This window comes from Eleutherodactylus coqui, chromosome 5, assembly GCF_035609145.1.
Source record: "Eleutherodactylus coqui strain aEleCoq1 chromosome 5, aEleCoq1.hap1, whole genome shotgun sequence".
Lineage (NCBI taxonomy): Eukaryota > Metazoa > Chordata > Amphibia > Anura > Eleutherodactylidae > Eleutherodactylus > Eleutherodactylus coqui.
The window spans coordinates 67,240,891-67,259,897 of record NC_089841.1 but is presented as its reverse complement, the minus strand read 5'-3'; the positions used below and the strand labels follow the sequence as shown (position 1 = coordinate 67,259,897).

The 19,007-nt window shown below is 45.7% G+C and overlaps 2 protein-coding genes across 12 annotated transcripts in view; both read left to right on the top strand.

The window, feature by feature from the left end:
• The window catches only part of DCAF12 (DDB1 and CUL4 associated factor 12), a 38,094-nt gene extending 34,479 nt beyond the window's left edge, over positions 1-3,615 (top strand). Inside the window, exon 9 of the mRNA XM_066602660.1 lies at positions 1,439-3,615. Coding sequence (XP_066458757.1) covers positions 1,439-1,597 — 159 coding nt within the window. The 3' untranslated portion in view covers positions 1,598-3,615. The remainder of the gene's footprint in view (positions 1-1,438) is intronic.
• Positions 3,616-13,838: 10,223 nt separating this feature from the next.
• UBAP2 (ubiquitin associated protein 2) overlaps positions 13,839-19,007 on the top strand; it is a 55,348-nt gene continuing 50,179 nt past the window's right edge. For 9 of the 11 annotated variants that reach the window (XM_066602654.1, XM_066602651.1, XM_066602658.1 and 6 more), the window contains exon 1: positions 13,973-14,099. The gene's annotated coding sequence lies outside the window, so the exon portion shown is untranslated. The other 2 variants (XM_066602649.1, XM_066602650.1) reach the window with 2 other exon arrangements.

Sequence of the window (19,007 nt, the reverse complement as noted above, 5' to 3'; positions counted from 1 at the left end):
GAAATTTCATCATAATTCTGAGGAGAATACGAGATGACTTGCCCCACTGGTCTAAGGACCTATACACATGGTTCGGGCGCTGTGCAATTTACAAGATGAATATTTTGCCCCGCGTCCTATACCTTTTTCAAACTCTCCCAGGAAATTTTTTCAGATGCCTTTCCTCGGATTTGATCAAATTTATATGGGCCAATAAACTGGCGAGATTGACTCACTCAATTCTCTACCTACCTAAATCGCAGGGGGCATGGGCTTGCCTGACTTGAAACGCTATTATGAGGCTTTGATGCTACAGCAAGTGGTGGATTGGTGTAAACATGATCCCATGAAACAATGGATCTCAATCGTGCACACGTTTGCTCCCACTCCCCTACGTTCACTCCCCTGGGTACCTAATCAACCCCCGCCCACTCTTCGGTTGCACCCCACGATTGGGCCCACACTCTCAATATGCAGAGGCCTTTTTCCTGGCAGAGATATACCACCCTCTCCCTCCCCAATCTATCCTATCTTGGGAAACCTACATTTCCCTGCAAGCCTCTCCACAGGACCATTCCAAACTTGATGTCTTGCTGGTAAATACTGTGCTAAACACATCCTTTCTGGCTCGGACTGGATATCTAGAACGGAGCTGCAGTCTGCCTTGGATCCTGTCCCCCTGGGCTTTTGGAGAGCTATACAGTTGGCACATTTCTTGAGTTCCCTTCCACCAGCGAGAGACTTCTGCAGACCACTCACAACATTTGACAAGATCTGCCTGGGGTCAGACACCACCCCCACTCTCTCTCAGCAATCTACTCCCTTTTGATCTTACAGCCAAGAGACTTTAAACCTCCTTATTTGAACAAATGGGAGTGGGAGTTAGGAGTGTCATTCTCCTTGGCACTGGTGGACAGGATCTTTGAGTTCACGCATAGATCCTCAATCTCAAGCAGATATCAGTAGACGGGCTTCAAGCTCCTTTCACGGTGGTACATGGTGCCCTCTAAACTGCACAATATTTACCCTTCGTCATCCCCGATGTGCTGGCGTTGTGGTACGGAGATGGGTACCCTCATGCATGTTTTTTGGGATTGCCCGCTGATAAGTGGTTTCTGGAGGGCTGTCCATTCTGTAGCTTGTAAGATCTTACACACACAGATCCCTATGTCTCCAGCCCTATTCCTACTACTTAACTCAGACCTCCCTGCGCGCTTTTATCGTAAATCTATACTTAAACACCTTGTCAGTGCGGCCCGTTCATGCATCCCGGCCCTTTGAAAGTCCCCCTCACCGCCCTCTCTGAGCCTATGGACACATAAAGTAAAAGAAATTCAGTGTATGGAGGATCTCACTGCCTCACTGTACGATAAACATGACTCCTGGTATCATTCTTGGCCCCTTGGGTTAGTTTGCAATGTACACAAGGTAACATTTGGCTTTTTTCCTCTCTCTGCAGAACCACAACGACATGTGGAGGAATTACTTTTCAGATCTTGACTGCTGTCCCAACGCTGTTTACACCCACTGCTACGACTCGTCCGGAACAAAGCTCTTCGTGGCAGGTGGTCCTCTGCCAACGGGTCTGCACGGAAACTATGCCGGCTTGTGGAGCTAGGAAAGAAGCCCTAGAAGAGGTGGCGCAGTTAGCCATTAGCCTTTTCTCTACTAATGTGCAATGTATCAAAAGACCATGTGACAGCCTCTAAATTATCTGCTGTTTTTGCCCCCTTTTGGCCATTTGTATGTTTTTATGTTAAGTAGTGAAATTTGGTGCTTTATTCAGTGAAGCTCACCAGCTGTCATGTATGAGACTGTTTGCACAGGGCGTTTTTCTTCTTTTGATTTTCAGGATTTCTATTGACATTTTATAACGTCGTTCATGTACTTTTTCTGTATTGCTGTCAGAAACTCATTTTCAAATTTGATGCTTTTATCTGTGGTTTTTGGACATGCAGCCTTTAGAGGTGGTTACATGGTTTCAGTGTGCTTCATCTGTAGGAGACGCGGGGCCAAAAACTGCTTTAAAACACATGCACTCTTAAAATGCATTTTTGACAGCAATTAAAAGGCACCAAAAAAGCTACAATTTGTTGTAAAAAGGCTGTGCGGAAGCTGAGCCTAAATTAAGCTATTGCAAGATTGCTTCTTATAAGAAGCATTTTTCCCCCATTGTTTATTTTACTTCCCCCAATTGTTTGTCAGTTTTTTCCATTTTACTGCTACAGTTCCATTCAAGTGGCTCCATAAATTACAGAATAATCTGCACTTTCCCTGGAGAAAACAATCAAGGATAAATGTTATCACCATTCTAAATGCTGGCCCATGTGGTTATTTGCCAGACCTTTCTTAAAGGGAACATGTCAGGTCCTTTATGTTGTCCTGGTTGAGGGTCACACAGTGTAGCGATCACTTATGTGCATTGGCACAGCAGTTTTTCAAAACTTACATGGTAAACTCTGCATCACATACCCAATACTGTCCAAGAAGAGTCTGAAGGTATACACATGCCTCCCAGCCATTGATTGATAGGTCTCTCCTGTTAAAGCTCCTTTTACAGGCAAAGATAATCTTTTCAAAGGCCAAAAGATTTAGCGATGTATTTGCATAAAGTGGTAATGGCCTTAATGGCCATTAACCCTTTATTATCTTCATTTGCATGTAAAAGCACCTCCTCTGAGTCAGGCTTGTGTTTAAACACACCAAGCTGTGCAAACAGCTGCCAGCAAATTCCATTGTTCTCCTGGCGGCTGGTGTAAACATGCCATGAGGAGAACATCCTGCAGTGTTTTGAAAGATGGGCGAAATACATTCAAATGGAATGTTGGTCATTCTTTCAGCAGCTGAACGATGGTTTTTATGCAAAGTAAAATCCATCATTCAAACGAGAAGACTTCGATGCCCACGTTTACACGTAACAATTATCACTCATTTTTGGCTGTTTGGATAAATTTTGAGCGATAATCGTTGCGTGTAAAGGGGCCTGTACTAAGTATACAAAAAGACTTATCAATCAGCTGCTGGAGTTCAGGGGAGCGTGCAAATCTTCATAGTCCTCTCGGGTAGCGCAAGTGAAGCCGCTGTAAAGTTTACCATGTACATTTTTAAAAACTGCTGCAATGATCCACATAAGTGACTGACAGCTGATATTGGCGTGTCTGTCACTACACTATGTTGCCCTCAGAACTTAAAAAGTTCCCTCTAAAGCCTTTTTTTTTGTCTCCGCCTCTTCCTGAAATTTTGAATATAATCGTGCACATTCCAGCAGAAAGACTCATACGAGGCCACTTAAATTGCACGCTCTTGGGTTCTGTGGGCCTGCAGCTGTGATTGGCTTCGGACAGATACTTGTAATATTTTGGTGGACAGTTCCAGGTTTTCTGTGAAAATCTGGAGAAATATAGTGTATGTATGTACGTGTGTGCGCGTGCGTGAAGGATACTTTTTTGTGTCAAGTACAAAGCTTATAAATTACTTGGAGTGAATGCCTATGTCATTAACATAATTGATACAAAAAAGGCTTTATTCATTAGGTCCTGATTGTGGGACTTGTTTTATCATTTCTTTTTTTAAGTGTAAAGATTCTAACAAAACTGTATATTGAGAGAATCAAAAATAAATTGTAACAGAAACTTATTACCTGGTGTTCATTTGGGTCATCGGGCACACAAAGGGGAATTACAATGCAAAAGAAATGTTCTGCTCCTCTGCTGTGCCTCACAGCATATCACTATGGCTTCATGTAACGGGGCACTAACATCATGTTTATGTCTACGGCTCCAGAAGTGGGATTCAGACCAAACCGCACTCTCATTAGTGAAGCGGAGACCAATAAGGTCTCCATTTGACTAGGTTTTTGTTTATTTCCAGCAGAGAATAGCGACGTTGACCATGCTATTCTGTCCAGTACAAATGCCTGAAATGAATGGAAACCTAGTCAAATGAAGAACTTATTGGTGTCCGCTTGACTAATAAGAGTGTGTGGTTTCATCCCAGGGTTCAGTCTGAATTATGGATTTGGGGATACAGATGGAAATCGGGGACATTGACATAAACATGATGTGGATGGCCTCTAAGCCATTTACGTGACGTCTTGTTCTACCATGAATGCAGTCAAGTGACCAATGGATGAAAAATAAAAGCATTTAATTTTTTTATATGAAAAAGTGGCCATAAGTTTCCATTTTTTATTTTTTTTTTTAAACAGAATACATTTTGATATCTTTTTTCTTTTCTACTATTTAAAGGCATTGCCAAAGTTACATTTTAACGGCTTCCCTATGGCATAAACAAGGAGCTTATACTCCCCTCTCCCTGCAAGTCCCCCACAGCAGGTCTCCTCGCTGACATGCTGTTTACAAGCTGCAGCTGTAAGGGCCAGGCGTGGTAAATATAAGGTGTTTGGTCCTGGGATTTAATCCTGGCCAATAGTAGAAGTATGGCGCACGATTAACACCCCACTCCTGCAATTACGCAGGATCAGGTTGGGTCCTGGGCTGTCAAACACCACTAAGGACCTGGAGGAGAAGGGAGCGGTAATTTATTTATTTATTTTTTTAACTGCTTCTGCCTTCTCCTTCCCAGGCTACCTAACGATCATGGGTAAGATGCCTAAAAAGTGTCTGGTCCTTTATGACCAAAAACCCTGGTTCTTAAGGAGGTAAACCCTTAAAGGGGTTGTCCCGCGGCGAAATGCAAATTTTTTTTTTTTCAACCTACCCCCGCATTCTGCCCCGTTAAAATCAATACTGTTTGTAATTTTAAAAAAAATCGCTTACCTCCTTCCCAGTTCGCGCAGCATCTTCTTTTCTTCTTTTCAAGATGGCCGTCGGTCCTTTCCCAATGATGCACCGCGGTTTTCTCCCATGGTGCACCATGGACTCTGTGCGTTCCATTGCTGATTCCATCCTCCTGATTGGCTGGAATCGGCACACGTGACGGGGCGGAGCTACGCGATGACGTGTAGAAGGGGGCAGAGCCAGAACGCCGCTCGTGCCCGGAACGACCAGAAGGGAAAAGACCCTTCTGCGCAAGCGCGTCTAATCGGGCGATTAGACGCTGAAATTAGACGGAGCCATGGAGACGGGGACGCCAGCAACGGAACAGGTAAGTGAATAACTTCTGTATGGCTCATAATTAATGCACGATGTATATTACAAAGTGCATTAATATGGCCATACAGAAGTGTATAACCCCACTTGCTTTCGCGGGACAACCCCTTTAAGGACATGACTTATTTTGGCTATAAAGGAGGCGACAATATTTTGAGGATTTCCATCTCCACGTTTCAAAAGCCATTCGTTTTTTCTCTCTGCCGACATGCCCATATGAGGGCTTGTTTTTTTTGCGTGGCTAACTGTGGTTTTTATTGGTACCATTTTTTGAGTACATATAATTGTAATACTTTGATATTTTTTAGGGAGGGCTGGGGAAGAAATCCATTCTGCCATTTTGTTGTTTACAGCGTTAATCATGTAGCATAAATGACATGATATTTTTTTTTTCTTGGGCTGGTACGATTATGACAATACCATTTTTTTTTATTTTTTTTTTAACGCTGCTGGGGGTGGAGTCTGCCATGGGAATGCTCCAATCCATACTAAATGCAGCAGCTAGACTCCTCTTCCTATCCAACCATTCCTCAGATGCCTCTGCACTATGCAATTCGCTGCATTGGCTGCCCATGCATTACAGAACTCAATTTATACTCATCACCCTCACCCCCAGAGCTCTTTATGGTGCCGCGCCATCGTACATCACCCCCCCCCCCCCCCCCCCCGTCCATGCATCACCCATCGCGTGCGTTTCACTCTGTCAACACACTCAGACTACAGGCCCCTCTAATACGAACCTCACACACTTGCCTCCAGGACTTCACCTGAACTGCACCAGCCCACCAGCCCTATGCAACACTCTACCCCAAGGTATCTGGACAATGCCTGATGCATGGAACTTCAGGAGAGCCCTAAAGATTAACCTCTTCAAAGAAGCATACCAACTTTCCTAATTTAGTCCGCCGCCATCTAATTATGCCTATCATGTACATTCCCTGCCCCTGTACCCCACCACGTCCTGATTGAGCTCCCCTGTGTTTCTTAAGCGCTGCAGAATAAGTTGGCACTATACAAAGAAAGATTATTATTTAGCTTGGTGCAGCACACTTTTCTTAACCCTTTCCAATCCACTGTCAGACATCTTAAGACATTATGATTTAAGGCTGTACAGCTCCGATGTTGGAAGATGTCCATCGGGGTTCTCTTACTGTATATTGCCAGCCTCTCTGCTGTCGGAGCCTATCCAACGTGTCACCTCATGCAGTACTGGCTTTAGCCAGCATATAGCGCTGTTGTATAATGGCAGAAAAAGAGTAAGCTCCCTAGGAAAACCAGGATACAAATTGGATTGGAAAGGGTTAAATATGAAAATCAAATTTTACAATTCTATATAAAACAGAATCTCAGGGCTCTAAAGCGGCAAATGAATTCCATTTATCATCCAGCCCTAGTCCTAAGCAGCACCAGGCTTAGGCAAAGCTCTGCATGAGAAATATGATAGTGGGAGACTCTATCTATGGACCAGCACTCATTTTATACAGATGAGTAGATGACTGAAGATACAGATGTGCAATGTATTCTGGTGGCACCTGGGCAGGTTCCCTTCACCTTTGGTATGGAGAAATGAAAAATGTTCCTTTTTTCCCGAGTCAAGACTCCATAAGGGAGCTTGGTTATTTTATTATTTGGTGCCATCCCAGGAGCCAAACAAAAGAAAGAAATGGAATTACTGCCTCCAGCGTAGGCCGGACCCAAATGGTGCTGTATGGAATTGTTATGGGAATAAATCATATTCCAGAAGATTTCACTGGTTTGCTGCAGATTGGTTATAATGAGAAGCTTCATGCATGAATATATGTATTTGAACTCACAGATGCTCTCCATCAGCCCCCATATCCTTCTGGTTTATTGAAAGGAAGCACAATACAAATATACTGAATATGACGCACCAATTACATGCATGCCCCTCCCAACATCATAACAACTCGTGACTGGCCTAGTATGTAATCCCGCTAATGATTAACATATGTTTACGCCCCAGGTGTATGTCGCTATGTTAGCATGTAATTTCTATATACCAAAGTAGCATAGACTTTATTAATATTCCAATCTGGACCAAGGAATCCAAGGGAGGAGATAAGGAGCAGCACCCCTCTTATGAGCGGTGGGCATCGCAGGTCTTTCTCATAAGAAACACATCTGTAGACCGTGTTAAGTCTTGACAACTGTGTGTAGGAGTGTTTGAAATACCACACAACAATGCAACACACACAGTGTACAATATTGAACCAGTTAACCATTTCACTGCTAGCTATTTTCTATGAAGGTGGATATATGAATATAATATATATGTTTGCCTAGACTGATATAAGAAACACATTTATATTATTACTACAACAGAATATAATGGAGTCCATCCAGCTTCCTTCATGCAGGCAGAAATTTTCCCAAGTTTTGAATTACAAAACTTTATTAGAAAAAAAAATTACAGTGAAAAACGTGTACATTTTTCTTATAAGAAAACAGATCAAAACATATACCACACATATGATTTTAAAAATGTAAACATATGCCTAAAATTTATGTAGTTTTTCATGTATGCGCAGTTTTTCATGTCTCGCATACATGAAACATTCCTGAAACTGTGAGTATGGACCGGCCCATATAGAGTAAAAGTCCAAAGGGAATCCAGAAACCTTCCAGACAATATAAAATGTTTAACTAGCATTTCTGACAATGTTGCTTGCATATGCTATGTGCCTGGATTCTTTATTTGGACTTTATCTTCTAATTTACACAGCACTGTGTGGTGTTTTGAGTAAATAAATCAGAAAATTGAAAATTTGCATTTTCAGCTGCCCTTTCCAGAAGAGTAATCTCGTATGTCTTTTCTAGTGTTTTTCCATTGCTGTTCAAAACAAGTGGAAGTCTATTTTAGGACAGTGATACAACCTTTACAACGATATACAATATAGAAGCTGGGGAAAAAATCTTATTAAAAGCAATGGCATAATTTGGGACAAGTGGGTGCCTGTAGTAGTTCCACCTTCTAGCTTCTGGAACATATTTACAAAGTATCTAAGAAAAAAGCAAAATGACAGTAAATTTGGATTTTGCCTTATGTGATTGTTTATTCAGTATCCTGTGTAGTCTTAGGCGGTACTGGTGCATCTTGTCTCCACTGGATATCTGAGTGGAGACAAGGGTTGGCCTAGCTCACTGACAGGGGACTGCACCCACCTGTTGATTGGCTGCAGCGCTCCTAGCTTACTGACAGGTCACCCCCCCCCCCCCAACAGTGGATTGGCTGCAGCGCTTCAGTGTAGCTGCTAGAGCTAGTTCTCAAGCGCCTAGCAAAGAAGAGCCCACAACGCCAGGCAGACAGGTTGCGGAGGACGAGGATGACATCATCATGGTCCTGCCAGCAGACAAGGACCAACAGCGTCAGACAGACAGGTAGGTGGCGGAGGACAGTGCCTCCTGCACTATGATGGTGAGGTGACTCCCAGCCATGTCAGTCTTCAGCCCTGGCACGCACCGCCGCCCCACACCTGCTGTCGAGCTGCTATGGACGTTGACTTTGTGGAGGGGGAGCAGAGGACCTCTGTGCCACAACAAGACGTTCTTGGGCCGCAGGACGCAGCAGAGGGGGGGATCAGAGCACCGCACCACAAGATTCAGCCTACTGCGTGCAGCACGAGCACAGACCTCATATGGGGAGGAAGGGACACACGGACACCCTTAGGGCTAGTATGGCCAGTAACTGACAGGTGCAGGCTGTGGAGAGAATGCTATGCCAGGTAATCCACAGCTGGGGGCATCACCAGGGCGTTTCCTGTCACTGAAGCCGGCCAAACCATGTCTCCACCCAGAGTTCTGATGGAGACATGGTGCACCAGTACCATCTTAGGCTAGGCTCACACAAACGTATTTGAGTTGGTGTTTTACATGTGTATAATACGCGGCACATCGCGGCAATTCAAATGCATTGATTTTTGCTGTTTTACACAATGAAAAAATACTAGTATGAGTGTAATACGTGGGTATAAAAGAATGATGCGTGTTCTATTTTACTGCGTATTATGCGCGATAGAGCCCTATTCTCTATGAGTGCGTACTAAACGCTGTACATACGCAATTACATTATATTCAACATTGCTAAGCAACAGAGCCGGAGATTTAGAAAAAAATGAATCCAGGAAGCTTGTGCGTGACAGCATGTGTGAGATATGCTGTCATGTGCAGTCAAAAAAACACGGCGGTACCACCCACACGCTTGTGAGAGCCCGGCGGTATACAAATTCAACTTTTTTAAAACACATGCCCCAAGATGTGTAGGAGCAGAAAGACAACCCAATCCTTTCCACCATTGCTCATTTTTGGGTTTTCACATGACTTCCACAAAAACTTTGTAGTCATAAGTGCTTTACTGAGTAGATAGGAGAAACTGCCACTGCATATGGCTGGACTCTGTGTACCTCTGCTGAACCAGCTGGTCTGAGGATGAGAACTTTATGGAAACTTATAGTACAGACAGAATGTATTATCTTCCACCAGCAACCGTGATGGCAAACAGGACTTTAATATTAGCATTAAATCGCAATATTAAAAAAAGTCCATTGTAAACATAAAGATTACATTTATTAATATCAATACTGCCTTTTTTGTCCTAATTTATCTTCACAAATGTATCTATAGCTCCTATACGTGTCTCCATTAATGAATATTGTTGTCATGTAGAAAGAATCTCACCATGTGACTAAAGGGTATGGTCACTTATGGGGCTAAATTTTTATATAATTTTTTTTTTTTTTTTAACTTTCAAAGGGTCATTCTAGTGAACTTTTTTCATTGATTATGTAACTATTCTTCCTGTATATATAAATCAGCGGTCATTACCTTGGTTAAGGGTGCATTCAGACAATCCTATATCGGCTGGGTTTTCACGCTCAGCCGATATACGGCGTCCCACTCTGCAGGGGGAGGAAGCTGGAAGAGTCGGGAGCAGTGCACTGAGCTTCCACCCCCTCTCCGCCCCTCACCACTATTTGCAATGAGAGGGGGCGGGGTGGGGCGGAGCTGAGTTCACAGGCATAGTTCCGCCCCCATCCCAACCCTCCCATTGCAAACAGCGGCGAGTGGCGGAGAGGGGGTGAAGAGGAGGCGGGAGCTCTGAGCACTGCTCCCGGCTCTTCTAGCTTCCTCACCCTGCAGAGAGGGACGCCGTATATTGGCTGGGCGTAAAAACACAGCCGATATACGATCGTCTGATTGCGCCATAAGTCTTATTTCCCACAAGCAATGCCCACAGAGCGCGCGTGAATTTGAAATCCATTCTTCTGAATGGATTCAATCTCCCAGTATCTTTGGGCGTTCACTCACAACGCCTCGCTTATTGTTTTCAATAGGAGCTTTAACCCCTTCAGGACACAGCCTATTTTGGACAGAAGGACGCAACAATTTTGGGGGGATTTTCATCTCCACTTTTCAAAAGCCATAGCTTTTTTCATTTTTCAGTCGACGCGGCCGTATAATGGCTTGTTTCTTGTGTGGCGAACTGTAGTTTTGGTGCCATTTTTGGGTACATTAAACTATGTTGTAAAACGTTTAGTAATTTTTTTATGATAGCAGGGAGAGAAAACGTCAACTCTGCCCTTGTTTTTTAGGGGAGTTTTACAGCGTTAATCATGCAGCATTAATGACACAAAACCGTTTTTTTGCGGTGACACAAAATTAATGACACAAAATTTTTCCCCAGATTTTTCCACTTTTCAGCAATAAAAACCCTTTTTTTGGAGATTATTTTTTTTTCTAAATCGCTGCTTTCAAAGTCCTATAACTTTTGTATTTCTCCATGGATGGAGCTCTGTGAGGGCTGTTTTTTTGTGTGACGAGCTGTAGTTTTTATGGGTACATACGGCTTTTACAATCACTTTTATTGCGTTTTTTGGAAGGCAAAATGAAAAAAATAAGCATTTTGCCCCAGTTTTTTTCTTTACGCATTTTGCCGTGCAGGATAAAAACTGTATTCAATTTGTTGTATGAGTCGCTATGGACACAATGATATCAAATATGTGGGATTTTATTTTTTTATACTAATGGGGAAAAAAAAAAATCACAAAAAAAGTTTTTCTTTTACTTTTTTTTTAACACTATTTTTAACTTCTCTCCCTATTGCTTGTAATAGCGATCATAGGCAATGGCAAAGCAGGACGCCTGGAGCTGGCGTCCTGTTGTCATAGCAACCAGTCGGGCCTCCGCGATTACATTGTGCGGGTCCAATGATGTCACAGAGGGAGCGCGCTTCTTCTGTGAGCCCTTTAAATGCCGCAAACTACATAGATCACGGCATGTAAGGGGTTAACAGCGGGAGTCACTGTCCTGATGCACCCCGGCTGTTGCAGCGGGAGGCCTGGCTATTGGTGACAGCCGCCTTCGGCTATTGGTGATAGCCGGCTCCTGCTGCCGGGTGGCGTGAAATCTCTTCTGATCTCGCGCTATCCACAGGGCGTAAGTGTATGTCCTGTTACGTTAAATACCCCGCAGCCAGGATGTACAGCTACGCCCTGTTGGTGTTAAGGGGGTTAAAAACATCGCATGGCACTTGCATGCTGTGTGATTTTTGCCACTGAAGTCAATGGGAAACACTTGTGATCCTTTGCGCATAAAACACCCACCTGAGACTGGTTTCACACAGCCGAGAAACACGCGCAAGATTTGTGTTTTGCGAGACGCACAAATCTCACACGAATACGAGCCCCATCCTTTTGAATGGAGTCATATACATGAGCAAAAATCGCTGCATGTCCTAAACCCGTTTCGGCGCGGGACAACCCCTTTAAGTATATGGCACTTTTTTTCCTTTTTCATTTTTTCCTTCCCTCTTTTAAAGAATGATAACTCCTTTATTTATCCATCGACATCGCTGTATGATAGCTTGTTTTTTTGCGAGACGAGTTGTATATTTCAATGGTGCTAATGTACTGAAAAACGTGAACAAATTCTAAGTGGAGTGAAAAAAAAAAAAATTCTGCAATCTTTGGCAGGGTCTTGTTTCTACAGAGTAAACACTGCAACAAAAATGACATGATAACTTTATTCTATGGTTTGATATAATTACAACAATATCAAATTTGTATTGTTTTTTTTGCTGTACTACTTGTATTTTTTTACCAAATATTTAAGCTTTTAAAATGATTTTCTGACAGCCATAGCTTTTTTTATTTTTCCGTCAACATAGTTGTGCAAGGGCTCATTTTTGCAAGGCGTTCCCATTACACAGCTATCTGACAAGCAATCTATTAGAAGGCCCCCAACTGCCATGGTAACCGCACAAAAACACACAATCTTATTGTGGGGGGCAGTGTGGGACCCCCGAAAATTGATTGAGTTATTTATATGCCACAGTCAGAATTTAATTTAAAGGGTTAACAGCTCCGGTAGGTAGCATTGCTTATCGGAGCTGTTGTGAGCAGCTGTCAGCTGTAAGAAACAGCCGGCACCTGCATTGTATGGAGCGGGATCGACCCCTGATCCCTCTTTATACCAACCCATAACCTCTAGGATATAAATGTACGTCCAGGGGCACATCGGTGTCAGAACTTTTAGCGGGAGGCTCCGACATAGATCCAGATCAAAATACCGGAAGAAAAAGCGCTGTAACATGGATTTCAAGTCAACGCGCGCACAAACATATAAACAGCAACATGGAATTCCTGGGAGGAGGATTTGTCATGGAGTTTGGTGTGAAATATTTGCAGAATCCGTATCAAAATCCATTGCATAGAGCTGTACTTACTGGGCGCTTGCGATAGCGGTCAATGAAAAGCCGACCTCTTCCCACGCGCCTGAAGAACGTATATGGTTCTAATGGTAAAATGCTTGAAAAACGAATGGTTGTTTTGATGTGTGAGTTCTATCCATTTCACAATCGGGCAGAACTCGTACGTGAAAATGGCCGGTGTAAATACAGCCTAAGCAAGGCCTTACGTGCGCCTCTCCAGTTGTCATCATCTTGCATGATGACATCAGAGCGCCACGTAGCGATTATTTATTAATCACATGATGTCGCCACGATGCGTGTATAAGTCTGGGCTCACACGGGCAGATTGGGATGGCAGATACCATGATCGCATTGAGAGGCATGTATTTTTACTTTTTCGTTCACATTAGCGGATGAGAATTGCGTATTCTAGGAGCAGAAGAAAAATCCCATCATGCTGTCTTTTAGCGTGGATGGCCCCCATTGAAGTCAATAGATGCGAGTGTTCCGTCACCCTTACGCAATTAACACTGTGCATGAATGGCGGAAACGCTTGCAACTACCAAGGAAAACAGAAAAGCCGGGCTGGAGGGGAGAGATCGTTCTTCTGCGCTTGCATCCACGATCTTCCGCAATGACATTCCGCGAACGATCGCAGGTCTTCTGCTGCGTAAATCTGACGCATTTGTGTGAGCCTGGCCTAAAGCGAAGGATACGCAGGTCTAATATTATTTTATTATTATTATTATACCATTCTACCACTTACGAATACATTCTCAAAATTTAAAAAAAAAATGTAAACATTCAACCATCCTGAGGAACTATAAGTCCCAGCACACTCAATCAGCCAGAGAGGAGGCAGAGCATGCTGGAACCTCTAGTTCCACAGCCCACTGCTGGAGGCCGAGCACGTTATTGTGTTGAGCAGGGACACAAAGGGAGGAGGCAGCCACTGAGCTTCCTCTCTCAGCCACAGGCCGGCTCCCTGCACAGTCACCCCTAGCAACCAGCACAGCGCAGCCTCTGACGTCATCAGGCCGCGCCTCCCTCTGCCCTCAAACGAGACAGAGACGGAAAAGGGGGTGCGGCTTCGGTTGTTGACGAGCAGAGGCTGAGAGCTGAGACGGCCCGGTGAGTACTAACGAAGCCTCAACACATTTACCTCACGGTTTTTGTCGGACGGTTGTCGCACACGGCTGACGTCACGGCCGGGAAGATGCCGGCGCAGCCGGCTGACGCTAGGGGAGGAGTCAGGTGACGGCGCCCGTTGCTGCTGCTGCTTTGTGAGGCGCATTGTGCTGCAGGTAGGAGGAGGCGGCGGTGGAGGAGGACGGCAAGTAACCGGGGGCGTCGTGTACGGGATTAACTGTCAGTTTTCTCTCCAGGGGGGCGCTGAGGTTACCGACTCCGCGCTCTCCCGGGCTTCTCCCGCCGGAGGGGGTCGCACCGGGCGCGGGCTGGAGTGGTGGGGAGCGCGGTACATGAGGTCCGCATTGGGGTGGGTGGTCTGCGGCCTGCTGATGGCGGCGCCGCCTATTTCCCCGGTCACTGGACAAAGAGAGGCGCCGGGCCGGAGGGAGGGGAGCCCCGCATTGTGCCGCAATCCGGCTGCCTGAGGGGGAAGCCCCCCTACAGTACACGGGGCCCGGCCCTCGCCCCGCGGGGGCCCCGACTACCGCCGTTATGGACATATTACACGGGGTGTAGTCGTCATCCGGGGCCTCCCTGCTAGTACCGGCCTTTATATAGGGGAGCATTGTCTGCTGCACCTTATAGGGGCCCTATAGGTATTGTGGGCCCTTATATAGGCGGACACAAAGCCTGTTTACCCCTCATTATGGCCTCGTCCTGCGATGCTGCCCGGCTTCACGGTACAAATTGTGAAAACTAAACACTCAAAGGGATTTTGTCGGTTCTGAAGCTCTTAAAGGGATATTTCCAACTCCAATTTAAATAGTCGAGATGCGTAACCACTGCCATAGCTACCGTCCGGAGCCTGCGGGGGAGCTGTGCTCTTTCTGTAGCGCGGGACTGTACTAGATATCATGTTGGGGGATAACTTGCTGGTCTTGAGAACGGGACCCCTGTGCCTCGCTCTCCTGTCACTGTGGGGGGGACCCCTGTGCCTCGCTCTCCTGTCACTGTGGGGGTCGCTTCTCCCCTTGCAGTGATGACCCCACGTGCGCGGTCTGCGCTTCACTCGTTTCAATGGGGCTGATGAAATACTCGGATGTCTCGGTGCTCCAGTTGAAGGTGAATGAAGCGCCGATGTACTGGGGGAATCATTGCGCCATTCAGTCTTCTCCCCGTTGTGGGGAGTGTAGTAAGCTTAACAGGGGGACAGGACACAGAACCCCTGTTCTTGAGATCGACGGGGGTCTCTGCAGTGAGATCAGGATCAGCAAGGTATCCCCTCTTCTGCTCCGACCCCATAAAAGTGAATGGGGGCTACGAAAATCGTGTAACTACATTCACTTCAATGGGGGCTGCGGAGAGAGCGCAGCGCTGAGCACCTGGCTGCTTCCCACATGTGGCAGAACAGAGCTTCCAGGTCTTCGCATTTCAGCCATGGAAAGCAGAGATTGGGAATACCCACTTATACCCCCTACAATGATGTAATGCACTTTTTTAAAAAATTGGGCAAAGTGGACCTTTAAAAATGAAGGTTTTAACTTTTCCTGTGTCGTATGTAAATTGCAGCTGGGCCGTCCAATGTTTGGGCTGGCCTGACTGTTTTTTCAGCCTTGCGAACCTTCCCCCGCACTGCCCCTTTGTGCCCCTGGGGCATGGAGATCTATCAGTGTGGCAACTGTGCACTTGAGTCTACTAAATCTGCCTGCGAAAGGGTCAGCTAAACTGTAGGCCTGGCCAGAGCGCTCCTGTGTGACAGCGGTCGCTGAGATGACATCTCATGTCACTGTAGCAGAAAGGGGCGGCACACAGATGATCTGTCCAGCCCACCCATCGGACCACTCGCTGGTAATTTACCTGCATTCGTTTTTAAGGTATGCCTTGCCCAGGAAGTCCAATAACAGAACTTAACAAAAGATGAATGTAACCTTCTCTTAGTCCTATGAGCTAAGCTTATGGGCTGAAAACAGGAGACCTGCTGAGTCCGGGGATGTAGGTCGTATACTTACCTCCCCAGGTGTGAGCGCTGGAACGCACCCGTCAGTGCATTGAGCGTTGCTGTTAGGTCCCCCATTATACAATTGGACTGGGTAGACTGCTTGGGCATGGAGTGGCAGCTTTCAGCTGTGACACCAGGGTAACAATGGAGGAGGTAAGTATATAATCCCTGCACTCAGTGGCTTACATTTCTGCCCAAAGGTTTAGCTTGTAGGTCTAAAAGTTGGTGCAGATTCCCTTTAAAAAATGCACATTATCAGTACGCAGGGCTGCTCTAGAACTGATGACGGGTTCATATAGTTATCTGCTATCCACAGGATAGGAGGTGCTTCTGAGAACGGGGGTCCCGTGTTCCCCTGTTCTTATCGCTGCAGGGACACTTCTCAAACCCACGGTGATATCACACGGAATAGAGTGTTGGCGCTCCATTCATTTCAATGGGGCTCATGGAAATACGGAGTGCTCGCCCACTGGACTCCTAAGCCCAGAATTGCAGGTATAAAAATGAAAAGAACTCTACTGAATCTCTTCCCATGAAGCTGTATATCGGTCTGCTCAGGTCCTCCTGCTCTACGCCATTATCCTGGCACCATGTATAACAGGGCAGGTTCCCCTTAAGAGGAACTTCGCTATGAACTTTTTGGGCCTGTTTGTGTACATGGCTGCTTTGTGTAGTTTCTAGATCAATTTGTCCTCGGGATAGGTCATCAATAGTTGGTCCATGGGGGTTTGCTACTAGGGATCCCCACCAATCAGCTGGCTTTTTGGTCTGCTGTCGATGATCAGGGCCGGAAACATAATGGCTGACTTCACTCCCATTAAAATCAAAGGTAGTAATGCCTCTTATTACACTTCTGGCCGCAATGATGAGGTGGAAGTGTAATATGAGGCATCACTTCCATTGATGTCAATAGGAGTAAAGCTGGCTATTACATTTCTGACCCTGACCGCCAGAGACGTCCGACCCGCTGCACTGACAGCAGTTCCCGCCAATCAGCTACTGATGACCTGTCTTAACAAGGGTTATCTGGCGATATGAATTTCTTACCAGAACGCTCAGTCGCGCCCGCCAGTTGCGTTTTGACGAGGTCACGCGGTATCGCCGCCTCCATTCACAGACGTAATGGGTGACTCCGATGCAGTGATTTAAAGATGGCCTTGCCTAAATTTTTTTAATGAGCAACAGACTGTCCTATGATGTCACCGACAATGGAGGCCGCAATACCATGTGATCCCTTGTCGGAATGCACCTCAAAGTGGTGGGTCCAACTCTGCGCGTTCCGGTAAGAGATTTAAATCCCTGGAATACCCCTTTAATGAGCGCCAACTGACTTGTAAGAACATTGATTAGCCCTCTTTCCTGGCAGTGTAGAAGGAACACTTGTCTGCACAGGCAGAAAGCTTCCATTCCTGTCAGTCTATGTGACACGGAGAACAAAGAGGTCTCAGTCACACCTATTAAACCCTACGGTTCTGCCTCGGTTCTGTCCATATTCACTTTTTTGTAGAAGAGTCCAAAACCAGAGATGAAGCCGCCATGAAAACGGAAGTGTAAAAGAAGCCTAGAGCCACTGTCGATCGAGGCGTTTTGCCGCTATTTCACCGCCGTTTGCAGGCACAGGTTACGCCTCCGGCAGCGGGTCTAAGTGGAGCCCGTTATTCTGATGGGTGATGAGGTGCATTAATTGTGGCAAAACAGAGCAGACAGTGCTCGAAAATTGCGTTTGAGCGCATGTCTGCAATGCCCCATTGAAATCAATGGGAGCATTGTACTGCGATGTGTAAGTGGCTTTACATAGACGGACATGTGTCCCAAATATTTTTCATGCAGGTAAAATACGCCTTACACAGCAAATACACCCATGCATGTGTTTTTACTGCGGAAGTTGAACCCCCTATGCCTATATACCACCAAAATAGGACACGGAGCGCTTTTATTTTTTCCACCTGTGGGTTCAAAAATGCCAGTGTGATTGGCCCAGTAGAAACCAATGGGCTTTTAGCACTGTCGTACGCGGGTGGTATACGTGCATGTGAGCGAGCCCTTACTCTAATAGGTAAAGGTGCTTACACAAAAACTCCCATTTTTCTCATCCCATTGTGGTGAACTTGATCGTCCCCTGCCCTGCCCCTGTGGAGGCGGCTGACCCCTTATTTGGTGCACCGTGACCTTTGAAGTTACATGGGTCGTCCTGGAATGTAAAAACTTATCCCAACCCCAGAGTATATTCTAAAACAGAAAACTGAAAAAAATTAAAGTTTTCCTGTTTAATGGGCCGCCAGCCTCTGTTTACTTTACAGCAGCGATGAGATGACATCCTTGTACACAACAATGACTGCTGCAACAAACTAATGGCCTCCGTGGTCTCGTGGCATCACAACGGGGGCCAGGGATTGGCTGCAGCGCTCACATGGGTGCTCCCTACATCATCCCTGCAGAAGAGTAAATAAAGAGCATGGAGCACCACCAAAAATGGTGTGAAACCATCTTTAGGCAATGTTCACTCGGGGTGGATTTGCGTGAATTATCCAATACAGACACGCCGCACCGAAAATTCACAGGAACAGCCAAGTCAATGAGGTTTTCACTGTCTTGTCCGCACGCTGCAGTAAAAAAAATTTGAGCAAAACCCGTTAAGAAAATGCCATAAGGCGCAGAATTTAAACCGGCAGCATCTAAAGCCTAGGACTGTTTACACCGTGGACTCCAGCTCTTCTCCCTCCGAATCCGCACCGAATGGTGTAGGTCTTGATGCAAACCTTCGGCTGCAGAATGTCCACTACAGTTACTCTGCAGCAAACTTGCCTTTAGGCCGCTCTCACACCGGAAGCTTGTTACCGCGATTCGTGCAGTATTGTGAACGCTGCGCTAATCACTGTACAACGCTCCCATTGATTTCAATGGAGCCTCGCAGACCTGCCCTTGAACATGGCATTTTTCGAGCACTGTCTGTTCTGTTTTTGTGCATTTTTTAACACCCCTCATTAACACGTGCACCCCATCATTGTGATGAGTAAAAACGTTGTTTGAAATCGCAGTAAAATGCGCTAACTTCCAGCGCAGCGTTTCGTGAACGCATGTG